This window comes from Piliocolobus tephrosceles, chromosome 10, assembly GCF_002776525.5.
Source record: "Piliocolobus tephrosceles isolate RC106 chromosome 10, ASM277652v3, whole genome shotgun sequence".
Classification (NCBI taxonomy): domain Eukaryota; kingdom Metazoa; phylum Chordata; class Mammalia; order Primates; family Cercopithecidae; genus Piliocolobus; species Piliocolobus tephrosceles.
In genome coordinates, this window is record NC_045443.1 from 117,514,921 (window position 1) to 117,530,790 (window position 15,870).

A 15,870-nucleotide genomic window follows, 5' to 3' on the forward strand; every position below is an offset into this window, starting at 1 on the left:
GTGGGCACGAAGATCCCACCTGCTGAATGAGCTACACTAAGTATCTAAACTAGGAGTAGTCCCATCAAATATAAATACCCTAACTGCAATATGGTACCATGGATTGATTCCTGGAACAGAAACGGGACATGAGTGGGAGAACTGGTAAAATCCAAAAAAAGTCTGAAGTGTAGTTAGCAGTAATGTACCAATATTACTTTTGAAAAATAGTTTTTCAAACACTTAGTTTGACAGTGACACTGTTAATGTAAGAGTTAACATTGGGGTCTGGGCGCGGTGGCTCACGCCTGTAATCCCAGCACTTTGGAAGGCCAATGCGGGTGGATCACCTGAGGTCAGGAGTTCAAGGCCAGCCTGACCAACATGGAGAACCCCTGTTTCTACTAAAAATAGAAAATTAGCCAGGCGTGGTGGCATATGCCTATAATCCCAGCTACTTGGGAGGCTGAGGCAGGAGAATCACTTGAACCCAGGAGGCAGAGGTTGCAGTGAGCTGAGATCACACCACTGCAGTCCAGCCTAGGCAGCAAGAGTGAAACTCCGTCTCAAAAAAAAAATTTTTGTAAAGCAAATACATTTTGTGAGTCTTCAGAGTCACTACACTGGGAGCTGGGAGTCAAATACATTATGCCTAATTTATAAGTTAAACTTTATATAACACAGGTATGTATGCACAGCCTCCGAGTAGCTGGGACCACAGGCGTGCGCCACCATGCCCAGCTACTTTTTGTATTTTCAGTAGAGACAGGGTTTCACCATGTTGGCTAGGCTAGTCTCGAGCTCCTGGCCTCAGATGATCCGCCTACCTCGGCCTCCCAAAGTGCTGGGATTACAGGCGTAAGCGACCGCGCCCGGCCCCCAGTGTTATACATAACAGTGTCACTGGGTTTCAGTCCTATCATCAGTTTCACACACCCACTGGGAGTCTTGGAACATATGCAACACAGATAGGAGGGCATTCACTGACTTACTTAGGTGGAGATATATTCTTAGGCATGATCAGCAAGTTCATGAATAAAAAAAATAAAAAGTTCATGAATAAAAAAATTAAGTGCTTATTCAAGAAGATTACAGAGATAAAAAGGCAAGACAAGAAAAGATTAAGTACTTGAATAGCATCTAAAAGAAAGTCTATCAGATCTTTCCAAAAGCATAAAAGGAAGAATGCCCTGAAAATATATTACTGATTAAAAGGTCTGAACCTTGGAGATTTGGGGGGAGATGTCTATTTATTTAGAAAAATAAAGCAATGTGGCCACCCGAATAATAAAAACATTTGCCAAGAAAGATTTATGGAAATGCGACGTACTTAAATATTTCAGCAGGTTAGAGAAACCATCAAAATGGCTTACAATTGGACAATATTGAATTTTTACGATACTATGTCCTAGCTGAAGGTGCAAGCAATTATAACACATCTCCAATCAGAAGCCTGGTTTTGACACCTAGAAACAGATTCCATTTCCCAACCTCCCTCCATCACCAAAAACAAAACACATACTCAAACAGGACAACTGCTTTCCTACTGGCTCTAACCCATGCTGATCATTGGGTCCAGTTATTAGAAGACATTCAATCAACAACACATCCAAGAATTAAAAAGATTTTTAAAAGATCACCAACTGGTAAAAGAAAAAAGAGCATTGTGTGGTTTCTGTTGATAATAAAACCCAGTCTTTGTTTTTAATGAATTCATTCAGTTTGCACTAACTGATTATAAAAAGTGATGTATGAATGAATCTACTGTGCATATACATTATAGGTTTTACATGCTTGTGAGCAAAGACAAATATTATCGAGGGAAACAAATGAATAAACACAGGGAGGTGTTTACGGTTTTTGTTTAAACTCAGCCATTAGCAGAACAACCTGGGCATGTTGCCTAATCTGAGTCTTTTTCCTGATATGTGAATGAAATATCTAGATCCACTTTTTTGGAAGAAATTGTGTCAAATCAAGTGACAACCTTCAAACTCCATCAATCTGTGCCTCTAACTTACTGAGGGATAATATTCTAAAGGCCACATAAACACGGAGTTTGAAAAAAAAAAAAAAAACACGGAGTTTGATAAATGACCCAGTTCTACACAAACAATTTTAAAGCAGAATTATTACTCAAAGACGGCGGTATCATTAGCCTTTACTACTCGTGTAGATAATTACAGCCTTTATTTATATAATTTACCGAAGCTTCTTTGGGCCATAATAATCTCAGATCTCTCTTGAGTGTTTCATAATCCCAACATCCCAAATTAAGGAAAATAGCCCTACTTACAGTTACGAATGTTATTCCAGTCGATTTTAGAGAAGAAAGGATGGCAGCAAAGACCTTCAAACTTCAGTCTCTCTTTCTGGCCACACAACAAACTTTGAATCAGATCAAGAAAGTCACTGCTCACTTTGGGGTCATCTGGAAACTTCAAAAACCGCTGTTCCAAAAAAACAAAAGAATTATTTCCTTAGCAGGGATTCCATTTCTCATGCCTCAAAGTGAAGAAAGTATTTCTCATATATGCAAGTTTCTTTTTTTGTTGTTGTTTTTTAGAGAAGGAAGTTTCGTGCCCTCTTCCCTTTGGACCAAAGGCATGTTCCCAAAATAAGTGGCCTGTTCACATCAATAGGCTTAGTTCCTTTGTAGGGGTTCAGCATCCTCCATGGCTTGACCCCGGCTCCCCTTCCCATCTCATCTCGCCACGCTCCCCATCTCTCTCTTTGCTGTCCAACAATGATGAGCTATTTAAAGCTCCCTGAACAAATCATGCTGTTCTCGCTGCTTTCCTTGGCTACCTTTTCTATCCTATAATTCCTTTCTGAATGTTCCCTCTGCACTCTACTTTTGCACCTACATATTGTGCTGTGATTTCAGTGTGATGAAAAATAAAGAAGGCAGAGAGGGCCTGCTTCTTCTGCTCATCCCTGTAAACCTGGTACCTAACAGTGCGTGGTATGATAATGCACTTGTTATTGAATGATTGAATGAGTGAGTGAGCTAAAGGGAAGGAAATAAATTAGTTCCAAGAGTCATCTAAGGAGAAATTTTCACTCAAGAGGAGGCACAAGAATAACAAATAATGTATTTACATAAAAATATGTATTAAGCATTCCCAAAAGATGAAAACTGGGTGAGATACAAAAACCTAGGAATCCCAGCTACTCAGGAGGCTGAGGCAGGAGAATCACTTGAACCCAGGAGGCAGGGATTGCAGTGAGCTGATATTGTGCCACTGCACTCCAGCCTGGGTAACAGAGCGAGACTCCATCTCAAAAAAATAAATAAATAAATAGGCTTAATGTAGTAGAAAGTACAGTTATTAGAAAATAGTTTTACTATATATGTATATATATATATACACACACACACACAGTAAAACACATATCTATATGTAATTGTATTTCTAATTCATTTCCTCAATTTTAATACCATATTCAATAGTTAGTACTAAGAAGGAGTATATCGAAAAATCAAGAGCATGGACTTCAGAGCCAGACTGCCTATGTTATTTTAGGCAAGTTACTTTACCTTCAGTGCTTTAGTTTCCTCATTTATAAATGAAAATAATAATACTTACCTCACAGGGTTGCTTGAAGATTAACTAACTAAAACTGTATCTCCTCAATTCTAAGACTCACAGTTATTCACACTTACCAGCACTGAAATCAAGATGTATTTTATAATCAATAAAAGTATCATAGACTCACTGGCAGCAGTTTTTCTTTCTCAGCAGTACATAAAATAATGGTGTAGTCTTATCATTACTGGCAGCTGAGATTCCGTGAAATACAATTAATAAAATGTTTAGAATAGCCTTTGGCACAGAGTTAAGTGCTATATAAGTATTTGCTATTATTATTTTCTAGCACTGCTGAAACCCTCATTCATACAATTTTTAAATAACATCTAACATTCTATAAACATTAATTCACACGATACCTATAAAATATTCACACACACAATTTTTAAACAACATTCACTCACACAAATTTTTTTTTTTTTATGGGGTCTTGCTCTGTTGCCCAGGCTGGAGTGCAGTGGTGCGATCCTGGCTCACTGCAAGCTCTGCCTCCCAGGTTCACGCCATTCTCCTGCCTCAGCCTCCCGAGTAGCTGGGACTACAGGTGCATGCCACCACACCTGGCTAATTTTTTGTATTTTTTTTGTAGAGACAGAGTTTCACCATGTTAGCCATGATGGTCTCCACCTCCTGACCTTGTGATCCACCCGCCTCGGCCTCCCAAAGTGCTGGGATTACAGGTGTGAGCCACTGCGCTCAGCCTCATTCGCACAATTTTTAAATAACGTTTCTCAATATGACCTCGAAATCTTCTAAGAACTCTTTACCTGGAAATTCATGATGTTATTGAAGGTTCTGGCAGAGGTTCCCTCTGCGAAGGGGGATCTCCCATAAATCATCTCATAGGCAATCACGCCCACTGACCACCAGTCACAGTCCAGGCCGTAGGTGCCTTTTCCGTCCGCATTCATCACAGTCAGCACTTCAGGAGCCATGTAATCCGGGGTCCCAATTGGGAGTTTGGCATTCACCTAGAATCCCATCAATAAAACGAACACAGCAAACTTTCAATTATCCTCAAGTAGACTGCCAACAGCCACATTTCAGACACAAGCTGATTTGCCACTGATTACTATTCTCCCAGGCACTGAAACCTGCTGTCAAGTGGCACACTGTCAGGAAATGCAAGCACTTTACTAATTTAAAAAAAAAAAAAAAAGCACAAAGCATATAATGCAATCCAAGGGCAAAAGGGCAAGAGTTGTGGATGATACACATACACCCTTTGGTGATACGAATGAGAGTTGGATATATACTGGGAATGGAAGATGTCTTTTCTAATACAAGTTTTTGACATAATAGAACTTCTCTTATGATAACAGCAAAATGATAATGAACTCTAAAAATGAATCTAAAAGATCAGCCTAACCATTACTAGAAAACTGGTGGTTGGCCAGGTACAGTGGCCCGTGCCTGTAATCCCAGCACTTTGGGAGGCCAAGGTGGGTGGATCATTTGAGGCCAGGAGGTCGAGACCAACATGGCCAACATGGTGAAGCTCCATCTCTACTAAAAATACAAAAATTAGCCAGGCGTGGTGGTGCAAACCTGTGGTTCCCAGCTACTCGGGAGGCTGAGGCACAAGAATCGCTTGAACCCAGGAGGCGGAGGTTGCAGTGAGCCAAGATTGAGCCATTGCACTCCAGCCTGGGTGACAACGAGACTGTTAAAGAAAACAAAACAAAACAAAACAAAACAAAACTGGTGGCTAACTAGCAATATAATATTATAAATCTCAAGTTCAAAAATTTGGAAAACTGCCTTTGGAATTAATGTTCCTACTTCAACCCACCCACAGAGCAAGACATGATAATTAACTTCCACCCAGGGCCCAAGGTTAATGAGTTCCTTTTCCTCACCCCTAACCCTTGTTCCTGTGATTCCCTCCCCCACTGTTCAGAACCCAGGGGCTTATAATTCAATGGCACCCAAGCACTTGACCTTGGCAAAGAAAGGTTAGGACAACACAGGAGGGCATTTTATAAAGCTAAATGTAATCCATTTAAAGGACCGACCTTTTTTTCTGAGACTTTGTCCTTCTGACTTTTTTAGTGTTTAAATGTCCTTTGTTTCTTGATATGCTGTTGATGAAAGAAGTAGATTTTCTTCCCCTCATACCCACCCCTGTCTAGGCAGCTTAGTAAGCTGGCAACCCCTTTGGTCTTCAAAATTATTTTGACATTTTACTGAGTCATGAAATTTGAAGTCTAGAGATTCTTTCTCTAACTTTTCTCCCCATCAAAACAGAGAGGCCCTGATTTTAGTTATATAGTGTGTTGACCAGCTGTCTTATAACTCTATATCATAATGGGCTTTTCTCAGGTCAGCAGTTATATGGTACAAAAGAACTTTTTCCTCATTAAACAATGGTAAGTGCCCCTGAGTGAGCCAAGAGATTTTGTGAGTAAGGCCACATACCTTGAAGGCTGGGCTTTACACCAAGAAAGTAAATTTGCTTTGCTTTAACCGGGTGTGGAGAGGAAAGTGAATGTTTAATGAGGACATGATGAGGTCTCTTCTCCCCAGGGCTGATTCTGGATAAAGCTCTTCCAGCCTGTAACTTGAATCTCGTCCACTCCTCAACCATGAGATTTTCTCATTATATGAAACAGACCTATTCTTCCCTCTCCTCTCTTCTCACCCCTTCCCTCAGGCCCACATTCTGATATAGGTTCTTCCAAGCCCTAAACTCAGACAGCAGTGTGATACAACCATTCCTGACATGGATTGTCCACTGCTTTGGGCAATAAAATTTCCACTATAAATGCCCCTTCAAGAAAGCCAGATGGTCACACCATCCAAGAAACTTACAAGCAGGTTTGGCTTGATGAACAGAAGGGGAGACAAAGGGGAAAATATTTGGTCTAAGACAAAACCACAGGGTAACTTAAGCTTGAAGAACTGAAAGTAGTTTAAGTCAAGGAGAAGCCTTAATATGTTGGGGAATCTGGGCTGATTCTGTTTTTTTAATATGTATGTAAATGCTAAAGAGCTCAGCACAGGATTAGGATTAAACTAAAGGGTTTTCGTTAAAATGCACTGACAATAAGCAACAGATTTTTTTTTTTTTTTTTTGAGATGGAGTCTCTCTGTCGCCAGGCTAGAGTGCAATGGCGCGATCTCAGCTCACTGCAACCTCCGCCTCCCAGGTTCAAGCAATTCTCTTGCCTCAGCCTCTCAAGTAGCTGGGACTATAGGTGCGTGCCACCACACCCAGATAATTTTTGTATTTTTAGTAGAGATGGGGTTTCACCATGTTTGACCAGGATGGTCTCGATCTCTTGACCTCGTGATCCAGCCATCTTGGCCTCCCAAAGTGCTGGGATTACAGGTGTGAGCCATGGAGCCTAGCCGCAATAGATACTTTTTAAATAACAAAACAAGAGAAGGAAAACTGTAACATCTTTATTTGACTAGATAATGAAAATGCCACTATATTGTTGATTAAATACTTATCCTTTATGTCTAATGACCTTGCAGGACCTAACTACGCAACTGTCCAATACATACCATTTGCACTTATTGGATTTTGTTTTATTGCCACAGACTGTTCAGGAATATTCAGTTCTCCTTATTTGCAGCTCACAGGGCACAGTCACTTGTTCACAACCAAAGAATTGCAAAAACAGAATTGACTGGGGCATGTTTCTCAGGACAACCCAGCCAAACAGTATGAATTGCCAATGCCTCATTTTCAAACTAATGAGACTTATCAAAGAAAGATAATTCCCCAACGAATTTTTGCCCCCTAACAGATACATGATTATACACATTTATGCACAATCATTTTCTAATTTTCTACATTTTATTAATTTGTACTAGAAAGCTATGAAGGGAAAAACATCCACTGGCTTACTCTTTAAGTGCATAATAGTGATTAGCAAAGGCATTACTCTTTGTTAATTAACAAATCTCTAAGTGTGTAATAGTAATTAACAAAGGTTTTCAATGACAATTAATGACTGCTGAGTTCCCATTAGTCACTGACACCCAAGCACATTAAACCTGTTCAACATGTAATCTCACATGTCCTGATTATGATTTTGCAATATGCTTTCACTCTCCTCTGGTAGCAATTCAGTCAGCTAATCTGAGTGATATGTTAAAAGTGAACCTATAGTAGGGGCCCAGCCTGCCTGCAGGAGGACACTATCTGATAGGGCCCAGGTACTACTTAACTTAGTTAACTTTTTTTTAGACAGAGTGTTGCTCTGTCACCCAGGCTGAAGTGCAAGTGCAATCTCAGCTCACTGCAACCTCCACCCCCACCGGATTCAAGCAATTGTCCTGACTCAGCCTGCTGAATAGCTGGGACTACAGGCGTGCACATCCAGCTAATTTTTGTATTTTTTTTTTAGTAGAGACAGGGTTTCACCACATTGGCCAGGCTGGTCTCAAACTCCTGACCTCAGGTGATCCGCTTGCCTCAGCCTCCCAAAGCGCTGGGATTACAGGCATGAGCCACCGTGCCTTGCCAATTTAGTTAATTTTTACTGTATTGACAGGGAAGAAAATAAACAAGTTCAGAAGACTATATGAGAATGACTAGAAGAATCTGCCATATTTTGGGAGAAAGGGGGAGAAGGAAAAGAAAGGAAGGAAGGAACGAAAGCGGGGGAGAACTGAAAGAGGGAGAGAGGGAGGGAGAAGGAAAAGAGTGACCTTAGCAGATTCTTTTACTAACAAAAAGCAGATGAGGGCGAAAGAAAACCAGTGTCTTCCTCCTCCTAACTCCTTTCCATAAAATGCTTCAACATGGTGAAACCCCATCTCTACTAAAAATACAAAAATTAGCCAGGCATGGTGGCAGGCACCTGTAATCCCAGCTACTCAGGGAGCTGAGACAGGAGCATCGCTTGAACCCAGGAGGCGGAGGTTGCAGTGAGCCAAGATCGCCCACTGCACTCCAGCCTGGGGGACAGAGCAAGACTCTGTCTCAAAAACGAAAAAAAAAAAAAAAAGAAATGCTTAAACATAAAACTATTTAAACCTAGCTTTACCCATCAAGCTGCCTAGGGCATATACCTGCAGAAGCAGGGGGAAAAGGAGTTCTCACTACGTTATTCCGCTTGTGGAAAATAACGCTTTTCACTCCTACTTAAATCTAAAAAGGGCTATCTCTTCTGGGGTTGCAAGTGCTAAATGGGGTTATCACTTACCATGCTATATAATGTGGTTTATCTACAATCTCCTTACGACCATTTTCATGATAGCCAAATGAGATAGATTGGAACTCAGCTGTTCACCATTCTTTGAGATTCTAATAAAGAGAAGTGGGTGACCTAAGTCACACAGCATGTCCTACAGTCACTAGGCCCTGTGTTTACTAACAGAAAATACTCCAAAGCAACGTTCTGAATGAGAAGCTTGAAATAAGACAATGGATAATGGAAAACCGAACAGATCTAAGATTCACAGGTATCCAAAATACGAAGATAATATGTGGGGGTAATAGGGAAGGGACTGATTGATTTGGGGTAAGTAATATATGGTAGTTTCAGTAAATGTGGATTATATTTTATACGGTATACTATGAGTACAGGTAACATTTAGAACCTACTTTAGGCCTACAGACATTTCATTTAAAGGAAATATGTTTAACCCAATACCACTATTAAAAATATCCCCCCAAAAATTATAATTTTTATATCCACACTTGACTTGATCTACTGTGCAGATTATTGCTCTTCTATAACAAAAGGGACTTTGTACTTAATGCAAAAAATTCCTTTTTATCTGCTTGTCACGTTCCAACCCTAAAAGCACAAGGGGAAAAAGAGAGGCAATATTCTCAAGTGTGTGGTATTGAGTGTCATGTCTCCTTGACCAAAATAATCAGAGATTGAGCCTTTGTTGCAAATAAACCTGGGAGGCTCCCTACCTGGAGTGAAGGTTGTTACAATTATAACTGAAAAGCGCAGTTTGAAGCACTGAAAAATACAAACTGGGAACCCTGTCTCTCCATCAAAAGCTCTGAAGAGAATGACCCCAGACACAGAGATAGGGTCTTATTCTTAATTCCTATTTATTTACCAAGCAGTAACTTTGGATCTTGATTAGTTTTCTGAGCAGGTTTTCTTACTGCAAACGCATATTTCTGTCTAATTAATTAGCTTTCTGATGCTTCTCAACCTACTGCAGGCATGATCAACTAAGGGTTCTCAAATCCCACTTCCCCCAATCATCCCATCCCAGGCACATCTGGCAATGTCTAGAGACATTTTTGGTTAACTCAACTGGAGGAGAGGGTGCTAATGGCATCTAGGAGGAAGGGGTCAGGGAGGCAGCTAAATATCTTATACAGGGCAGCCCCCACAACAAAGAATTATTCAGATCAAAATGTCAGTAGTGCTGAGGTTACATTGTCAATGTACCTATGCTTCAATTTATTTCTAAATTCATGATTTTTTTTAATTTCACGAATGCAGCATATAAATTTGTTTTAAGACAGGGTCTTGTTCTGTCACCCAGGCTGGAATGCAGCGGTGCAAACATGGCTCGTTGCAGCCTCAACCTCGTGGGCTCCAGTGATCCTCCTGTCTTGGCCTCCTATGTGGCTGGGGCCACAAGCACGTACCACCACGTCTGGCTAATTTTTTAATTTTTTGTAGAAACTAGGTCTCATTTTGTTGCCCAGGCTGGTCTCAAACTCAAGTAATCCTCCCGCCTCGACCTCCCAACGTGCTGGGATTACAGGTGTGAGGCACTGTACCGGCCCATATAAATTTTTTAATACTAAGTGATAAAACTTTGCATTATTTTAACTTTTTTTCTGTGTTTTATTCCACTAAGATTAATACCTAAGTTTTCATGCCTGTTTCTAAATTGTACATAATTTTTAAAACATAAAATGCTTTGTAGTTATAGCAATATAATCTAATTTTTAATGTAATGATCAAGTGAACAGATTACAAGAAAATAACCTGAAATAAAGAATAGTGCTGAGGTTGAGAAACTCTGACATTGGACAACATGGGGAACTTATTTTTCCAAGAGCCTGAACACCAAGAAAATTCTCTCAAGTAGGTCTCAGGTCTGCAGAACACACAGGCCACATGCTAGAGAGCAAAAAGTTCATGCAACTCCAAGCCTTTTCTTAACATCAACCTAATAATATCCACCTTTCTGAAAGCAGTTTAAGAAAAAAAGAAAATTTTACATATTGCCCTTTATATAAAGGATTTAACTCTCAGACTTGAGGGGCATTTTGAAGAGCAGCTTCTCTAACCTCTTAAATTGTGCATTTTAACTAGCATCAGTTTTTTGTAGAGAAAGTATAAAAGATCAAGTTTCCAAGGATTTGTCTAGGTCACCAAGTGGTTCAGTTGTAAAATCAGTCTTAAAACCTAAGTCGATTTTCTCTTAGACCTATCCTTTTTTGCAGAGTTGACTTCAAAATTCATATTTTAGTACCTACCAACTTTATTAGAAGATTTTTAAACTCTAATCTTTTTTTACTTTGTCATCTTTTTCCTAAAGTATTCTCGCTCTTGATCTCAGTAGCTACCCTCCTGCTGTCCTACTTAGCATGTGGAATAGAGCGCAATTTCTACCAAAGATCCAAGACTTAAAAATGACATTTTGAGCACTTGGTTCTTAACACTTGAGGATATTTGGTTCAAATACTCCAGTGATTAATTTCAATTTTGCTGCATAGGAAATAGAGGATTTGACATACAGGAGTTTCCGTTTCATCAAAATATTTTAAAGTAAAAAAGATAACATAACAGAAGACAGTCTGTAACAGGCAAGGAAAATGAAGGGAGAAACAAAATAAGCATTTTCCTTTATTTCTAACCAAACTATAAGAATGCTCCTAAAAATGTCCTGTAGGGTATTAACAGGCACTATAAATGAAAAGGTGCCATCATCTGGGAAATAGTTCTGTGTCCCCATTCTGACCCCCATACACTGCCAAAGGTGAACGTTGTTCACCATTTTATCCCAACACTTCCCAAACTTAGGAGGACCAAGAATACTTTTTAGTATTAACTCTATTAAGCTATCTTATTATTATTATTATTTTTGTTACCATCTTGTTTGAATTCATTTTCGCAGCGGATCCAAAATCCACCAGCTTGATGTGTCCTGTGCGGTCAATGAGAATGTTCTCGGGCTTGATGTCTCTGTAAGAAAATCAGGACCATGAATTGCCTCCTCCATCCCAATCAGCAAGCAACTGCTAACCTAGAATTTCAATTGAGCCAAAAATCTTTGTTTATGTATTCTGCTATATAGACCTCCTCTATTGACGGACATAAACGATTAGCATACATTTTGCGAAACAAAGTTAACCAAAAGGCAAGGAGAGAGAGAGGGTGGGAGGGAGGGAGGGGAAGAGGAAGAACAGGAGGGAAAGAAAAGAGAAATGAAACACATATTATTCAATGGATTATTTCTCCTAGAGACACACATTTTACATTAGGAAAACTAAGGCCAAAAGGAGCCATGAAATTTTCCCAAGGTCAGGTAGCTAGCCAATGGAAAAGCTGAGACTCTATCTCAGATTTTGTGATTCCTGGCCTAACAATCATTGTATTCCCACAACATTCTCAGATATGCACAAAACATCAGATGAGTGAAGACATGAAGAACCACTTATCAACTGAAGATTCTGTAAACTAGGCACGGTGGCTCATGCCTCTAATCCCAGCACTTTGGGAGGCCGAGGTGGGTGGATCACGAGGTCAGGTGATTGAGACCATCCTGACCAACATGGTGAAACCCTGTCTCTACTAAAAATACAAAAATTAGCTGGGCGTGGCAGCATGTGCCTGTAATCCCAGCTACTTGGGAGGCTGACACAGAAGAATCACTTGAACCCAGGAGGCAGAGGTTGCAGTGAGCCGAGATGGCGCCATTGCACTCCAGCCTGGCAACAGAGCTAGAGTTCATCTCAAAAAAAAAAAAAAAAAAAAAATTTGTAAATTCTAAAGTGCAGAGTTACAGAAGTACAGCTCTATGGTCTTACACTACTGTGTGGTATGACATTTCCTTCTGCAAACCAAATTCAGTTCTTCTATCATATAATCCAAATAACCCATGCAAGAGTTCCCAGTCTTACTTAGCTACATTACCAGATCTTACTAGCAAACCTGAGCACATTACAATTCTAGATCTATTGCACTGCTGGATGGGCAAGCTGAAATGTCCTCCATTTTGGAAAGTCTGCTTTCAGCCAGTTATTGGTAGACTGGCTAAAAATTGGATGGAGCGTTATCTTGATCCTGAAATCATTCATCCACTCATTTCCATGCAGGAACTCTTATGCAACACAGAAAAATCCTCAGCATAAAAATGCTACCAGAGTCTCACTTACCGATGCACATATCCCATCTGATGAACACTGTGAACAGCCAAAATCAGTTCAGCTAGGTAAAACTGAATCAGATTTTCATCTAACTGGTCTTCATATCTATTCAAAAGTGACAGCAAGTCCCCTCCAGGCTGATATTCCATGACCTGTATAGAATGCCAAAGTTATTAATTATTCACACACCCAAAAATAGGGAATGCCTCAATTAGATCCTCAAATATCACCTGACGTGTTACAATAACAAGGTCTCCACAAAACAAAGAAGATGTGTAAGGCATACTGTAAGTCACGTAGGATGAAGTCCCTGCCCTAAGAAAATTACATCTGTTACCCAGGGGAATCAATATAATGAAAGACTAGTCCCAGACACCATGCACAGTGTTTGCAAGGCAAGCTTGAAAAGTTGAATTAAATCCACCCACTTCCCCACCCACAAGTTGACACCCCAGACATTCCCTAGGATTAGGTACAGTGTAGACGGATATTCCTAGAGGGCAACCACTCTCTTATATCCTTTCTGTATTCCCCTCAGCACCCAGCAGAATTCAGAACGCTTGCAATAAATGTGATACAATCTTTTCCTTTTATAGTCAGTGTGGAAGGCAACTGACAGCCTCTATTCAAAATTTAAATGTGAAAATATCCCCTTTGACCTAGTAATTCCACTTCTAACAATTTACTTTACAGGTACTTACAATAGTTTGCAGATAAATAGAAAGATAAATAGATTCTTTGCAGTATTGTTTGTAACAGGAGAAAAGGCCATGGAAATCATTCAGCTATCCATCAAAGACAGGCTAAAATATGACATATGTAAACAATGGGATAAGACGAAGATATTAAAAACAAATGGATTCCATTTATTCATACTGCCATGGAAAATTGTCCATGACAATATGAAGTGAAATCCTATAAAGAATAAAGTACAACCCCTTTTTTGTAATAAATAAGGAATTATCACATATGTTTGTACATACACAGGAAAAAAATCTTGAAGAAGAATATTAAGCCTCAAGTAAAATATTTGATTAGCAAAAGGAAACTCCTCTACCCCAAGGAACTGAAATCCTTTCTCCTTTTGATGATAAACAGTTGTGATATTCCTGAGTCCCCAGGTGGCTATAAGGTCAGTTAGCCTGGGTGGCTTCAGCCTCCTGCTGGTGACTTCACCAGAGAGGTGAAGAGCAAGAGAGCCTTTCAGTTTCATCCTCTCCAAAACAGGGGTAAGACTAATCCCCTTGCAGCACTGTGTGAGGATTAAGTAAGACAAGGTCCTCTGAGGGCCTGGCACAGTGCCTGGCACCAACATGAAGTCTTCACCTACCATTCAATTCCCATCCTTCCCCCCTACTTTACTGCATGATCCTTTCTGCTCTGGCCAGCAAAAAGAACCCGTTTAGACAATCGCCGTAGCCATGTTAACCCTTATTGAGTTCTCCTGTCCTTCGCCCTGATTTCCCATTTTATTAGCCATGCTATAAATGTCTTGGAAGTTGTCTCATATGCTTTCTGGGAAAAGGCAAGATCTGAATATACTTCTTAAAAAAACACTAAATCTCACAAACTACTGCATTCCAAAAGCCAACTCGGGGATGTGAATTCTCACCATCATCCTCCAAACTCCTGCTTGCTTTTAGTCCAGAATTAGAAGAAAGCTCTAGACAAGTCAGAAGTAGAGCATCTGCACAGAGCCCCAAAGGCCTCAGGCTGGTCCAGTAAAATCTCCAGCAAGTGTGTCCAGCACCAAGGCAACCCCAAACCAGAGACCCCTGGAGAAGCCAGTGACTCGCGCATCCTCCCCAAGGGCTCCTTATAACCTGGGAGTCTACTCCATTCACATGGTGTCTGACAACAGCAGACATTAAGCCAGACACCGGACAATTGCATTTGAAGAGTAAGGTTCCATTTGCACAACAATTGCTGAAAAAATTTTGATTTATGGGCTGGGCACAGTGGCTCATGCCTGTAATCCCAGCACTTTGGGAGGCCAAGGCAGGCAGATTACGAGGTCAAGAGACCGAGACCACCCTGCCCAACATGGTGAAACCCCGTCTTCACTAAAAATAGAAAAATTAGCTGGGCATGGTGGTGCATGCCTGTAGTCCCAGCTACTCGGGAGGCTGAGGCAGGAGAGTCGCTTGAACCCAGGAGGCAGAGGTTGCAGTGAGCTGAGATCACACCACTGCAATCCAGCCTGGCGACAGAGTGAGACTCCGTCTTAAAATATATATATATATATATATGATTTATGAACAAGAGGAACACTTAGAAGGGGCAGCACCTCACATACACACTTTCTTTCCCCCAAGTTCCTAGCAGACATTAGTTACTCACCCCAGTCCTCGAGGAGCCCACGGGAGCCACCTGGCTGCCTTTAGCTCACCCACTCATCCCAACCTGGTTCTCCACAGGCCCTGGGTATGTGGGTGAATGCTAATTTATATGTCTGTTTTAAATATATATTGCCATTAAAAAGGTCTTAAATATCCAAAAAAAGAAAAAGGAAAGAAATTCACAGATAATAACAGAAGTACTTATACTTTTAGTACTGAAATGTCTTAAAATAACAACAATGCATATTTATGACGACACGCCACAGTTACAAATTTCCTATGGCTGTATTAAAGATGTGAAAAAAACAGTATGGCTTGTGAGTTTAAGGCTGAGAAAGTCATAAGCATAGCAGAGCAGCCACCGGCAACTCTTAAGAACTGACAAACTGAACACAACTTAGTATTTGGCAGCTACTCCTGACATTCTATTTGCAGTGACCAGTAAAATAGTTCAGAAAACAAGAGCCAGCTCGTAAAGAGGCAGAAAGACATGTATTCTTTGCTTCTATTCAGAAGATCCAACTTCCTGACAGAAAATCCCCTCCCAAATCAGATCAGTCTAAGAGTGGAACAACTTTCCATTTCTTCAAAACCAGGGTTGATTGAGAAAACAAGCAACAAAAATTACCACAGCTGCTACACAGCATGC

At 40.4% G+C, this 15,870-nt stretch overlaps 1 protein-coding gene across 1 annotated transcript in view; it reads right to left on the reverse strand.

Annotated features, from left to right (window-relative positions):
- Positions 1–15,870, reverse strand: part of CIT (citron rho-interacting serine/threonine kinase) — a 196,755-nt gene that overhangs the window by 139,953 nt on the left and 40,932 nt on the right. The window contains exons 6-9 of the mRNA XM_023204554.2: positions 12,892–13,034; positions 11,605–11,698; positions 4,340–4,543; positions 2,276–2,429 (exon numbers count right to left, since the gene is read on the reverse strand). Coding sequence (XP_023060322.1) covers positions 2,276–2,429; positions 4,340–4,543; positions 11,605–11,698; positions 12,892–13,034 — 595 coding nt within the window. The remainder of the gene's footprint in view (positions 1–2,275; positions 2,430–4,339; positions 4,544–11,604; positions 11,699–12,891; positions 13,035–15,870) is intronic.